This window comes from Sciurus vulgaris, assembly GCF_902686455.1.
Source record: "Sciurus vulgaris genome assembly, chromosome: 1".
NCBI classification, from domain to species: domain Eukaryota; kingdom Metazoa; phylum Chordata; class Mammalia; order Rodentia; family Sciuridae; genus Sciurus; species Sciurus vulgaris.
In genome coordinates, this window is record NC_136461.1 from 1,100,883 (window position 1) to 1,114,414 (window position 13,532).

A 13,532-nucleotide genomic window follows, 5' to 3' on the forward strand; every position below is an offset into this window, starting at 1 on the left:
TCCAGCGGCGGGACCCCTTCGCCCCGCCCGCCTTCGCCTTCGCGCCCCCGGGCGAGGCCGAGGCCGCGGCCGTGATCGGCCGGGAGCCGACGGCGGGGGGCGGCCGGGGCCGGGGCCGCGGGCGCCGCCGGGGCGCGCGGGGCGGCGGCGGAGGCCGCGGGGGCCCGGGCGCGCGGGAGCGGGAGCGGCCCGGGGAGCCCGAGCGCGCCATGGAGGCAGCGGCGGGTGGCCGCGGCGGCTTCCAGCCGCACCCGGGTCTGCAGAAGACGCTGGAGCAGTTCCACCTGAGCTCCATGAGCTCGCTTGGCGGCCCGGCCGCCTTCTCGGCGCGCTGGGCGCAGGAGGCCTACAAGAAGGAGAGCGCCAAGGAGGCGGGCGCGGCCGCGGTGCCTGCGCCGGTGCCCGCGGCCGCCGAGCCACCGCCCGTGCTGCACCTGCCCGCCATCCAGCCGCCGCCTCCTGTGCTGCCCGGGCCCTTCTTCATGCCGTCCGATCGCTCCACCGAGCGCTGCGAGACCGTGTTGGAGGGCGAGACCATCTCGTGTTTCGTGGTGGGCGGCGAGAAGCGCCTTTGCCTGCCGCAGATCCTCAACTCCGTGCTGCGCGACTTCTCGCTGCAGCAGATCAACTCGGTGTGCGACGAGCTGCACATCTACTGCTCGCGCTGCACGGCCGACCAGCTGGAGATCCTCAAAGTCATGGGCATCCTGCCCTTCTCCGCGCCCTCGTGCGGGCTCATCACCAAGACGGACGCCGAGCGCCTGTGCAACGCGCTGCTCTACGGCGGCGCCTATCCGCCGCCCTGCAAGAAGGAGCTGGCGGCCAGCCTGGCGCTGGGCCTGGAGCTCAGCGAGCGCAGCGTCCGAGTGTACCACGAGTGCTTCGGCAAGTGCAAGGGGCTGCTGGTGCCCGAGCTCTACAGCAGCCCCAGCGCGGCCTGCATCCAGTGCCTCGACTGCCGCCTCATGTACCCTCCGCACAAGTTCGTGGTGCACTCGCACAAGGCCCTGGAGAACCGGACCTGCCACTGGGGCTTCGACTCCGCCAACTGGCGGGCCTACATCCTGCTGAGCCAGGACTACACGGGCAAGGAGGAGCAGGCGCGCCTGGGTCGCTGCCTGGACGACGTAAAGGAGAAGTTTGACTATGGCAACAAGTACAAGCGGCGGGTGCCTCGGGTGAGTGTCCCCAGCCTGGGAACAGGGAGGGTGCTCTGGGTGGGGGTCCTGCTGGGCTGGGGCCTCTGTCCTCCCAAGACAGGAGTCTGTGCTGCTGCCTTATCTTGCCATGTCTCAGGGATTTGTTTTAAGGAAATTTGGGGCAGTGTCAGTGACCCTATTGGTGGGGCCATACGGTCAAGGAGGAAGGGTCTCCTGCCTGGTGGGCTTGTCCTCAGGGCTAGCCTAAATGGAGGCTTGGTGGTCAAGCCTGGTGAGTGGAAAAGCCTCCCCAAGCCCTCGGCCATGGCCTGAATAGGTTGGGCCTTGGCTAGCCCCATGAAGAGGCTCTGGGAAGTCCAGTGGACTGGACCCTGGCAGTGAGCCTCAGGTGCAGGTCGCCACCGTAGCCCCGAGTGCTCAGATAGGGTTGGGGCAAAGTCTCCCAGACTCATCCCAGAAGTCTCCCAGATCTGCAGAGGAGTCCTGCAGTCCCCAGCACACAGCCTGATTTGGTCCCCAACTCCCCTGAAGTATGGGACGTGGACACAGAAGTGAAGCTACGCATCACCTGCCATGTAGGTGCTGAGACTTGGTGACTACAGCCTTGTGCCCTGAGTCCCTGTGGTCGTGGGCCCCCAAGTCTCTCCGTAGAACACACAGACTGGTGTGCAGGGCTGCCCACCCAGGCCCTGTTGTTTGTGTGGAGTCTCTGGGCAGCTCCTGGCTACTTGATGCTGAAACTGTTTGCTGGGTCCACAGGAACTTTCTGTAGCCCAGTCCTGAGTATTTGTAACTTTTAAATATCCTGGCTTATTAAACCGCACACACAGAATGCTGCATTGGCTCAGCTATTCTTGGGAGGCCTAATTAATTCAGCTATTGCATCAAACTTTTTTTTCTAAATCTGTGAATAGATGCTGCAGCCCGGTTTTCTCTGGGCGCCCCTCCAGCAGAGTGTCAGAGTTGTGGGGGAGGGGCTGTGAAGAGGGCCTGCGAGAGAGTGCTGTGCGCTGTGTGCTGGTGGCGGGAGTGGTTCTGTCCTGGCGAGGCCAGTGCCCAGGTGCAGCTGTCTGCAGCCCCAGCAGGCTGGTGGCCCTTCGTTTCAGAAAGGAGTTGGCTGTGGAGTTCCCCGAGAGCAGGGTCTCTGTTTGGGGTGCCTGTGCCCTCACCCGCCTGAGTGGGCTGAGGCCGCCACGTGTGCGGGCCGTGGGGCGGGCCCCGCTCCGGCAGAGCCGGCTGACTAGCGAGGCCCAGCCGCTGGGAAGGCTTCGCCAGTTTCCAGCGTGGAGTGAGTGCAGAGGTCGTGTCTGAGCAGGGCGTGTCTGAGCAGGGCGTGTCTGCGTTTGTTTTTGTTGACTCTGGGTCGTGTGTGTATTGACGGCCTGTCTTCTGGGCTTTGCAGGGCCAGCAGGGCCCTCGGTCCCAGCTGCTGCCTGGGGGTCGCCTTCAGGTCTCCCCTGCCTTGCAGCCAGCCCTGGGGTCATGGTTGCAAGTGCCCTCGGGTGCAGGAGGACTGGTGCTGCGGGGGAGGAGAATGGCCCCCTGGGCCATGGTCATAGGGACAGGGTCTGGACGCTCTTCTGGGGTCATTTCAGGATGCGTGGAGCTGTCCTTCCCATGAGTGCTCGCTGGGCAGGGCTCTGGTGCTTCACTCACTGATTTAAGAGATTCCTCAAAGTGAAGAGGAGGACCCTGGCGTGACTGAGGTTTCCAGGCCACAGTGACAGCCCTGCCCCGGCCCAGGCAGGGGTGGCCTGGGCCTGGCCCGGTGGCTCCTGCATGCCTCCTCCCCCAGCGGGCGCTCCCAGCCCGCCTGCCCTGCTCTGCTTTCAGCCCAGAGCTTCTGTGGCTCTGGGACCTGCGGGTGGGGGTCCTGCAGTGCAGAGCACTCCATGTCCCCAGCAGCCATGCGGTGCGTGTCTGTGACAGTCGGGTGCCATGTGGAGAGGGGTCAGGTCGAGGGGGCGTGGACGCGAGGTTGACCAGGCCCTGCGTGTCCTGGAGGGAGGCCCACTCCCGGCCCTCCCTGCCGGCTCCTCCCACTCGCCTCTGGAAAGCCTATTCGTGGGGTGTGTTTTGATTTCTTCACTTCCTTTGTAGCTTATTTTAATATTTTTGATCTACTGAGGAGGAGGGCAGGAGGAACAAAGAACGTACTGGAGCTCTTCGCAGGGGCTGCTGTTCCTGGGGACCTTGGGGCCCTGCTGACGGGCATGAACTGAAACTCCTCCTGGTGTTGGTGGGAGGTGGGCGGGATGGGACTGGGTCCCTGCTTCTCTGTGCCAGGGCCGGTGAGGCTGGTGCGGTCCTGCCCGCTTCGCCATGGCCTGGCTGAGGTGGTGCTGTGTTCCTGTGCTCCACTGGGTAGGGGTGTAGGCTCCAGCTTTGAGCCCAGCCCCTGAGCAGGCAGCTGTGCTGGAGGCCTTGGCACGTTGTGGGTGCTATGACGGTGCGCACGGCAGGTGGTCTTCCTCGGAGACAGAAACTGCTCGCTCTTGTCTGCTGGCTGTCAGGCTCAGCTTCCTGCCGGCGTGGCTTAGAACACGCAAGCTTCCTGGGCCCGTGAGCCACTTGTAGGGCTCCCATGGCTGCCGTCCTTGGCATGTGTCCTGCAGTGAGCCTGCCCAGCTGAGGAGCCTCTTGGGGTTGGTCTCACATTCCTCCTCTGTCCCTCACTGGCTGTGTGACCTTGAGCAAGTTGCTTAACCTTTCTGGTGCACTTGCCTTGTGTGGAAACGGGGGCTAATACTTCACTGATCCTGGGCGTCAGGTGTCGCTTTGCTGCTGGTGCAGGAGGTGGATGGGAGCCTCCCAGCCGTCCCCACCGCTTCCGCCTGAAGGCTCCCTCTTGCTCGCTCAGTCTTCCTGTCAGCCTAGATTGCTGTCTGAGAGGGAGACGGTTGGGGCAGTTTGCGCTGCCACTTGGCTTGCTGCCTGGGACGTGGCTGCTGTCCCACAGACAGCGGTGCTGTGCCTAGGGCTGCCCTCCTCGGCTGAGGGCAGGGTGCTGCCCGGACTCCCTGGGCTGCGTGGGTCAGCCCCGTGGGTGCTGGAGAAGGCCGGAGACTCGGCCCTGTGGCCGTGCACATTCTGGCGGCCAAGGCAGCCAGGCTTCTGATTGTGGTGCCTGCGTCCTCCGAGCCGGTCTGCTGGCGGGGCCTGTCATGACTCCTTGTCATCCCTGGTGGTTGGTGTGGCCGACGTGCAGGTGGGAGACCACGCTGTGGACTGTCTGGCTTCCTCAGCGGGACGTTTTTGCCTTGGTGCCCACCCCAGCCCCAGGTAGCGTTCCGGTCGCTAACTGGCAGCCTCCGTGAGTGGGAGTCCTGTGGTGTGTTTGCTCTCAGTGACCTGCGGGGAGGCGGCCTCAGGGTGCGGGACCCTCTGCCACCTGGCCCTTGCTTCTGCACAGCCTCCCGGGCGGCACTGTGAGCGCGCCTCCGACTGGGCTTCCTTGGGACTCAGGTGTTGGGAAGGTGGCGCGCCTCTGTGCTCTCCCACTCTGAGGTTGGGCCCTGGCCCAGGAGCCCCTGCGGGAGGAGGGGCCTGCGGGTCTGGTCTGGTCACCGGCTGAGGGCTCCAGAGTGAAGTCCAGCAGGGTCTTTTCAAAGGGAGGACAGTGGCTTGAGAGTGGGCTCCAGGCTCAGCCTGCACCTGGGAGCCAGCTGTGTGCAGCAGGGGAGGTGTGGGCCAGTGCCGCCCTTGCCTGCCCGCTCCCACCGGCACTTTGGGGAGCTGCGTAGGATCCCTCACTCTGGGGGCAGGGGTGGTGGAGGACCCGTCTGGGTCCCCTGCTGTCGCCTTGGAGTCTGTTGGCCCGGCTTCGGGGAGTAAGGTCGTTGGCAGCGTGACGCGTCTGGTTTCCCAGCCTCCCTGGCCGGTTTGTGTAATGTCTGTCTGAGTGTCGCGTAAGGGCAGACAGGATGTGGAGCCTGAGGAAGTCTGGGTGAAGTGTGAGCGGACCCCGCCCGGAGCCGGTGTGGGGCGCCCGCCCGGCCACACCGCTGCCCCCAGGGCTGGAGGTGGCGGCTCTGGGCCCGCCCTGGCTGTCTGGCAGGAGGTGTCCGGGCTGCCGGACTCTGTGGCAATAATGTGTCTCTTTCTAAGGATTGCGAAAGTTTAGGGAGGGTTTCTCCACTGGAAGTTATGCAAGTTTCAACTGAAATGTTTTTAAAAAGTTTCTTTGTTTTGAGTCAAAATACAGAGGCTGGATTACTTCCGGGAGAGCTGAGAGGAGCCCCGAGTTCTGGCCTCCAGCCCTGGGGGAAGGGGGTAGGTGGAAAGGATGGGGCTGTTGGGTGGCGCTCTTGGTGCCCTGGCCTCACTTAGAAGGTTGGGAGCTGGTTTGGGTTGGTGTGGCTACCCTGATCCTCTCCATCTCTGGAGGCTGTCCTGCCTCTGGACAGGTGCTACATGTGCCCGTGCCGTGCAGCAAGCAAGGGCTCTGGGTCCTGGGCGCCCTGGGCTGGGTCCTCCTGCTTCCAGGCCCTCCTAGCTTGCATCTCTTACCCTCTGAAGCAAAGGGCTAAGCTTCAGGTGGGTTTTAGGTGGGCCGTGGAGAAGGGCCAGTGTGGACGGGTGCTCTGCCTTTGCAGAGGTGTCCGCTCTCTGGAGTCTCGTTCCTTTGGGTAGAAGCAGGTAAAGGGGCCTTGGCACCAGCCTGGGCGACAGCTGGAGCTCTGGCTTGGCACTTGGCGTCTTTATCTTCTCTGACTTTACTCTCTTGGCTTTTGCAGATTTAGAGTGTGTGGTGGCTTGGGTGCTCCCTGACTGCCTGTGGCTTGCTGTCAGCGCAGGGCCGCGTGGAGGGTGGTCACAGCTGTGTCCTAGTTCTGGAGCTGGAACAAGGGCAGGCCGAGTGGCCAGGGACCGTGCGGTCGCTGCTCAGGCTGGCGGCTCTGTCTTGGAGGAGCGGAGGTCCTGGCTGTGTCCTTCCTTCGCCCCTTCTGTGTTTGGAAGGAAGCGGTTCACTCAGGTTGGACGTGGGGACACGGCCCTGGTTCCCGTTGGAGTGCTCGGAAAGCTCTGGAATGTTACGCTTGGCTGGTGCCTGAGTGCTGGTGTTCTTCCCAGCCTCCTCTCCCTGGCTGTGGCTTCTACTGGAACTTCCGCTGGTCACTGTGAAAGAAGCAGCTTGTTGGGAGCGGCTCCCTGTGACTCCCACTGCCACGCTTGTTTCAGGACAGCACAGTGGCAGCCTGGTGCCCTCGGCGATCCCGGGTACAGGAGGCGGCTCTGCTGGGGTGACCCAGCGTCACCTTTGTCAGAGGATCAGCCGCCGTCCCCAGGATTTGCAAAGCTGGCTTCACACCAGGGCCTGAGGAAGGTGAGGGTGTCTCATGGAGCTGACCAGATGTGGGTGTGGCCCTTTCCTCCCTGATACCCCAAGAGCCATGTGTGTGAGGTGGCCACATGGGCTTCCTGAGCAGTGCAGCGGGAGGGCGCTGCCCGCGAGTGCCCAGCAGGTGTCCCTCAGTGGCAGGGCAGCTCCTGGCTGACCACACTGCCCCCTTGGAAGCGTCCCTGGTGATGCCATGGTGTTGGGTCCACACAGGCGTCTGCAGTGGGCCTGCTTCCCTGCCAGAGCTGCTGCCAGGTGTTCCTCTAAGTACTGTGCTGTCTGCCCACAAGGAAGTCTGTGCTTGGAGCAGGGCGTGCTGGGCAGGCAGGTGGGCACAGGCACCTCTGTCCAGCTGTTGGGGTGGCCGGCTCTGCAGACCCCACCCAGAGTAACATGGAAGCATCTGTATTTACTGTGGATCGTGTCTTTGCCTGTAAGCAGAGAAGTGCTTAGTCTGTTTCACGAGCAAGGCCCATGGGGTCCCGTGTTGGGGCGCCCCTCCTTGAGTGTAGACTGACTGGGCATCCAGCTCGGCCTCCGGGGTGTGGGAGAGCATCTGGCACCCGAGGACCCACGGCCAGAGGTGGGTCGTGTGACCCAGCGGCCACAAAGGCTCCGGGACCCTGCAGCCTCAGGTCGTCTCTGGCTGCCATCTCTGGCCGGTGTGTTGCGCTGCAGCCCCTGTGTAGTCAGGGCCAGCGGCGGGCATCCCTGGCCCCTTCCCCGCTGGCCCAGGTAGGCTCTGTTAGGAGAACTGGGCCTGACTCTTGTTTGGAGAATGCATGCCCATCTTGGCAGGTAGCTTGTTCTTGTGCTTCCTGTGGCTCTGGGGGCAGTGAGCAGGCCCCTGCCCTGGCCTGCAGTACACAGCCCACCTGGGTGCCTCTGGCCCTTCCAGTAATTGTGGCTCCCCAGATGACCAGGCTGTGTCGGACGTGTGTGCCCTGGAATGTGCTGCTGTCCTGGTAGGTGGGCAGCCCTGCAGGACTTCCCCAGCGACAGGCTGGCCAGTCTTGATGCCAGTGCCCTGTCTGTCTCCTGTGCTGTAGTGCTGCTGGGGCTCCTGGGATAGTAGGGTGCTCCCTTCTCCCTCCAGCCCTGACATCTGAGTGGTACCCCAGGATCTCCTGGCGCAGCTTTGAGGCTCCCCTCTCCAGAAGTGGGGAGAGCCCCCGACCCCCAGGGAGGCTTGTGCTTGCTTGTTGGGGTGAGCACAGGGCTGGACTCTGACTCGCTTCTGCAGGAGCCGAGGAGGGGAAGCTGGAACCGGTGCTGCCAGCATGGCCGTGGGGTGTCCTGCTGCCTCTGCTGAGGCTGTGCCCAGCAGGGTGTCCTGTGGGCTGTGCTGGGCTGTGCAGGGAGGGCCCCGACCCTGTGGCTGGTGGGATGCATCTCTGGCCCTGGTGTGGACTGGCGGGAGGTGGAGCCCCTCTGTGTCCCACCGTGCTGTATCTGTCCTGTCTCACCTGCTGCTACAACCCATGTTGCCCAAACCATTAAAAAATTTATACTCCCGAGTTGAATGATATGCAAATGTAGTCAATTAAGCGAGGGGATTTTAATTAGCAGTTTAAGTTCATGTGTGAAGTGCCTTGCCTTAATTACTTGACAGTTTTGTTGTAAATTTGCTAAGTTTTTTTTTACAGAACTATCAAAACTGTGATTTTTTTTTAACATCCTTGTATGCAGTAAGTGTCGCCCAGCTTGCCTGACCCTTGTGGATTTTGTCTTGATTCATAAAGCTCTTTAAACTGTGAAAGCTAGGTAAACCCTGCGGTCGCTGGGTGCAGCGTGGCAGGCGAGGCTGTGTTCCCTGTTTTGCTGAGTGTGGCTGGCAGGGCTGCAGAGAGCAGGGCAGCCTCCCTCGCAGCCCGGGGCTGGCCAGCCTGTGGAGCCGTGCGTGCGCAGGGGCACCAGGACACCTGGAATGGACTGGGGAGGGTGCCCACCTCTTTGGGATCCCGGAGCTGGGTGTGGCCTGGCCAGGGACCTGTGCGTCCGCTGGGGTCCTGACACTGCCGTTGGCTGTCCTCGGAGGCTTGTTCTCACGGCCTCGGGGGGTGAGGACTCCAGTTTTTGAATTTCCTTGCCTGACTGTGTGAGAGTCTTCAGGCCGAGCTTGGTGCCCTTCCTGGCCGCTGGGAGGTCCGCTGGGTGTTGGAGGCACAGGCTCCCTGCTGGACTGGGGTGTGCTTCCACTGCCTGGCTGCTCCTGTCCCAAGGCTGCCGTGACAGGGTCTCGTGTTCAGACCCCCTGGTCTATTACAGTCGTGTTGCTTAGCGACAGGCAGCCTTCCAAGCAGTGCCTTGCATGCTGGGTGGTGTCTGCCCTGCTGTCCGCAGCCTTGGCCCTGAGCCACACCCCTGGTCCTGGAGGAGCAGAGCCCAGGCCTGTAGTGCTGGGCCCTGCTGCTCCTCACGCACTGCCGCCCTTTCCGCCTGCTCTCCGTGGTGCTGGTGGTGGACGCCAGGGCCTGGTGCAGGTGGGCATGCGCCGTGCCATGGAGCCACACCCACAGCCCGCCTTCTATTTAGCCATTCATTTTCCAGTGGTCCTGGGGATGGAACCCAGGGACTCACCACCACGGAGCCGCGTCCCCAGCCCTTCTTATTTTGAGACAGGGTCTCGCTAATATCCCTGGCTGGCCTTGAACTTGGGATCCTCCTGCCTCGGTCTCCTGAGTTGCTGGGATTGCAGGTGGTGGCACCTGGTTGCCCTGCACCTGCTGTCAGCGGGCAGCCCTGACCAACCCTGCCCACAGTCCTCCGGGCCGTGCCCCAGCTCCCCCAGGAGGCCCGGAAGCCGCTGCCGGGCAGCATCCCTGCCCCCTCGGTGGTCTGTGCTCGTGCAGCTCGACGTACCTGAGTGCATGGGCGCTGGGGTGGCCGGCAGCAGGTCGCCTGGTGCGTGCGTGTAGCTCTCCCGCCTTTGAGCATGCTGGGTTTTGTTTCCTCAAGTAAGCATTATTTATTTATTTTGTAAAGCATTTTTTAAAAACTCGTGGTTTCTCTTGGTGGCTTGACTGCCCACCCTGCACAGTGGGAGGAGGCTGGTGGCTGGGAGGTGCCAGCCACGGGTGACCCCAGGTGGCTCAGCGCCATGGCGGTGGCTTTGCTGGTGCTTCTCGTGTTGGTGGACCTGGGGGGCGTCTTGGTGTACGTGCTTGTAGGGTCTGCGGGCTGTGTAGCAGGCCTGGGCCAGCTGCCTGTGTCGGGCACTGGGTCGGGGCCACCCTCTGGAAATTTGCCCTGGGTGAGTGGCCTCCTGGCTGCTGGTGAGGCGTGCGGCATGCCCTGTGAGCTGCCTGGTGAGGGGCTATGCCAGCCTGTGTGTTCCTTTGCACCTCCGGTCACACAGGATGACCTTGGGTGTGCTGAGGTCTCTGTGCCTTCTTGGCTTGGGTGTAGCTCAGTGGCGGGGCTGCTGCCTAGCGTGTAAGAGACCCCGGGTTCCGTGCTCGGCACACAAGAATAGCAAGCGTCCTCATGGTGCACGGTTCTGACCGGTCCCTCCGCTGGCTGCAGTCCCCAGAGGCAGGGCCTGGGCGGCTGGTCTCCACGCCCGCACTTCCTTAGGGGTGCAGCTTGCACGCCCACAGGGCAGCTGCAGGGATGCCGGCTTCCCTGCCGCCTTCCTTAATGGGGATGTGAGGAATTGCGTGGCTAGTTCGTATTTTTTTTTGCTTTTTGAATTGTTATCTTTGGCTGACATGCCTGTGTTTTTCATTGTGGTGACACGTCCATGGTGTGGAGCGCTGTCCCCGCTGTCCCCAAGCTGTGGTCCTGGGTATCTGCTGCACTTGCATTAACCTGCTGCCGTCCCCACCTTCCGCCTCAGCTGCCACCTCTGTGTGCTGCTCTGATCCCTGGCTCCCGTCCCGCTGGCCCTGGGGACGTGCAGTGCAGCCTTGTGGTTGGCCCTCTGGTACTGGGCTTAGCGTCCTGGAGGTGCTTTCCGTGTCCCACCTGCCAGCTCCCTCTTCAGGACTGAGTAATGTTCCACCTCACAGAGGTGCATGTTCTTTCACCACTGCTGGGCTCAGCCACTTGGGGTGCTTCTGCCTCTGACTGTTGTGGCCCCACTGTGGACAGGGGAGCCCAAGCATCTGTTTTGAGTCCTGTTTCCAGTCCTTTTGGGGTTATAGTGGGATTGCTGGGTCATGTGGCGATCCTATTTTTAGCTTTTGAGGAACTGCCCTGCTGGTTCCGCTGTGGCTGTGTGGTGTTGCTTCCTGCCAGCCGTGTAGGAGAGCCAGGGTCTGCTTTGCCACCGTGTTCCTGTGTCTGCTGACGGTGGCTGCCTGGCATGCAGAGGCATCTGGTGGTGGCTTCGATTGTGTCTCCTTGGTGACAAGTGGTGTCCAGCATCCCTCAGACACCTACTGGCCATGTGAGCGTCCTTTCTGCGGGAAGGTCTGTTTGGGTTCTTCTGCCAGTTCTGAATGTTTGGGGTTTGTAGTTCTCAGCGGGTTTCGTGAGGTTGGGATTTAGTCCAGGTGTAGTTCTCGGGGGTCTCGTGAGGTTGGGGTTTTGTCCAGGTGTAGTTCTCGGGGGTCTCGTGAGGTTGGGGTTTTGTCCGGGTGTAGTTCTCGGGGGTCTCGTGAGGTTGGGGTTTAGTCCGGGTGTAGTTCTCGGCTGGTTTCCCGAGGTTGGGGTTCAGTCCGGGTGTAGTTCTCGGCTGGTTTCCCAAGGTTGGGGTTCAGTCCGGGTGTAGTTCTCGGCTGGTTTCCCGAGGTTGGGGTTCAGTCCGGGTGTAGTTCTCGGCTGGTTTCCCGAGGTTGGGGTTCAGTCCGGGTGTAGTTCTCGGGGGTTTCCCGAGGTTGGGGTTCAGTCCGGGTGTAGTTCTCGGCTGGTTTCCCGAGGTTGGGGTTCAGTCCGGGTGTAGTTCTCGGCTGGTTTCCCGAGGTTGGGGTTCAGTCCGGGTGTAGTTCTAGGCTGGTTTCCCGAGGTTGGGGTTCAGTCCGGGTGTAGTTCTCGGCTGGTTTCCCGAGGTTGGGGTTCAGTCCGGGTGTAGTTCTCGGCTGGTTTCCCGAGGTTGGGGTTCAGTCCGGGTGTAGTTCTCAGTGGGTTTCCTGAGGTTGGGGTTCAGTCCGGGTGTAGTTCTCGGCTGGTTTCCCGAGGTTGGGGTTCAGTCCGGGTGTAGTTCTCGGCTGGTTTCCCGAGGTTGGGGTTCAGTCCGGGTGTAGTTCTCGGCTGGTTTCCCGAGGTTGGGGTTCAGTCCGGGTGTAGTTCTCGGCTGGTTTCCTGAGGTTGGGGTTCAGTCCGGGTGTAGTTCTCGGCTGGTTTCCCGAGGTTGGGGTTTAGTCCGGGTGTAGTTCTCGGCTGGTTTCCCGAGGTTGGGGTTCAGTCCGGGTGTAGTTCTCGGGGGTCTCGTGAGGTTGGGGTTTAATCCGGGTGTAGTTCTCGGCTGGTTTCCCGAGGTTGGGGTTCAGTCCGGGTGTAGTTCTCGGCTGGTTTCCCGAGGTTGGGGTTCAGTCCGGGTGTAGTTCTCGGCTGGTTTCCCGAGGTTGGGGTTCAGTCCGGGTGTAGTTCTCGGCTGGTTTCCCGAGGTTGGGGTTCAGTCCGGGTGTAGTTCTCGGCTGGTTTCCCGAGGTTGGGGTTCAGTCCGGGTGTAGTTCTCAGGGGTTTCCCGAGGTTGGGGTTCAGTCCGGGTGTAGTTCTCGGCTGGTTTCCCGAGGTTGGGGTTCAGTCCGGGTGTAGTTCTCAGTGGGTTTCCTGAGGTTGGGGTTCAGTCCGGGTGTAGTTCTCGGCTGGTTTCCCGAGGTTGGGGTTTAGTCCGGGTGTAGTTCTCGGCTGGTTTCCCAAGGTTGGGGTTCAGTCCGGGTGTAGTTCTCGGCTGGTTTCCCGAGGTTGGGGTTCAGTCCGGGTGTAGTTCTCGGCTGGTTTCCCGAGGTTGGGGTTCAGTCCGGGTGTAGTTCTCAGTGGGTTTCCCGAGGTTGGGGTTCAGTCCGGGTGTAGTTCTCGGCGGGTTTCCCGAGGTTGGGGTTTAGTCCGGGTGTAGTTCTCGGCTGGTTTCCTGAGGTTGGGGTTTAGTCTGGGTGTAGTTCTTGGCTGGTTTCCCGAGGTTGGGGTGTAGTCCGGGTGTGGTCTCAGTGGATTTTGTTCGTCACTCCACGCTGTATGTTGTATGTGACTCCATCTGTTCCATGGTAGCAGGGTGTGGAGGCTTCTGATGCGGGAGGGCCAGCCCTGGATGTCTGCTCTGCACCTTGGGAGGTGGGCTTCTTGGGGCTGGCTTCCTCCATCCTGGCCCTGTGAACCTTGGTGCTCAGGGCTGCGTCTGCAAGGCCGCCACCTCCAGTGTGGCTGGGCTGGGGCTGTGCCCAGTGCTGCAGGTGCCCGCAGAAGTGCTCCTGCCTGGCTGGCAGCCTGCCAAGGCGAAGGCTGGGATGCGGCTGCTGTGTGGCGGAGCTGGGCTGGCAGTGGACACTGCTCTCTGGAGCACCTACTGGGCGCCTGGACCGGGGTGGCCACAGAGTGTGCTGGCCCAGGCTGTCTGCTGTCTGAGGAGTGCCCCCCTTTGCTCAGGGCTACTGGTACCTCTGGAAGGTCTGCTTGTGAGCGTGTGTGGGGGCGTGCACCCATGGGGGGCACGGCAGGGCTGCGGGAGGTCTGTGGCCAGGAGCCATGGATCCCTGCGAGTTCTTCCTTTGACTCTTCGTCCTTAAAAGCGAGCCGCAGCCTCCTGAAGGCCACATGGCCACATGGAGTCCATGCTTCTCTCTTGGTGACCCAGAGCAGGTCAAAGTGTACCTGGCTGCCCCAGGAGCTTTGTCCACCAGGCTAAGGGGCACCCCTGCCCTGCTCCTGGTGGGCCCGTCTCGGCTCAGCCCGCTCCCCCAGCAGGAGAGAACCCTGGACTGCCCTGGGTGTGAGGTCCTCCTTCCTGGGCTCCCGACGGGGCTCAGGGCACTTCCCAGCCTGGCTTTGGGAATGAGCTGACCAGGCCTGTGGCTTTCCTGGCTGCCTGCCTCCGGATGCTGTTCCCGTGAGCCCCTTTCCCAGGCTGCTCAGCCAGGGCCTTGTTTTGT

General features: G+C 62.2%; 1 protein-coding gene and 1 long non-coding RNA gene across 4 annotated transcripts in view; both read left to right on the forward strand.

Moving 5' to 3' along the window:
• Nucleotides 1-209: 209 nt before the first annotated feature.
• SKI (SKI proto-oncogene) overlaps nucleotides 210-13,532 on the forward strand; it is a gene marked incomplete at its 5' end in the record, with an annotated part of 52,280 nt that continues 38,957 nt past the window's right edge. For both annotated transcript variants that reach the window (XM_079149666.1, XM_079149667.1), the window contains one exon: nucleotides 210-1,178. In XM_079149666.1, coding sequence (XP_079005792.1) covers nucleotides 210-1,178 — 969 coding nt within the window. The remainder of the gene's footprint in view (nucleotides 1,179-13,532) is intronic.
• Nucleotides 10,861-11,860, forward strand: LOC306667402. 2 transcript variants are annotated; one of them, XR_013765523.1, is made up of 3 exons: nucleotides 10,861-10,980; nucleotides 11,536-11,600; nucleotides 11,774-11,860. It is a non-coding gene; the product is annotated as an uncharacterized lncRNA (long non-coding RNA). The 2 variants fall into 2 exon arrangements; XR_013765524.1 differs by having other exon boundaries at nucleotides 11,731-11,842.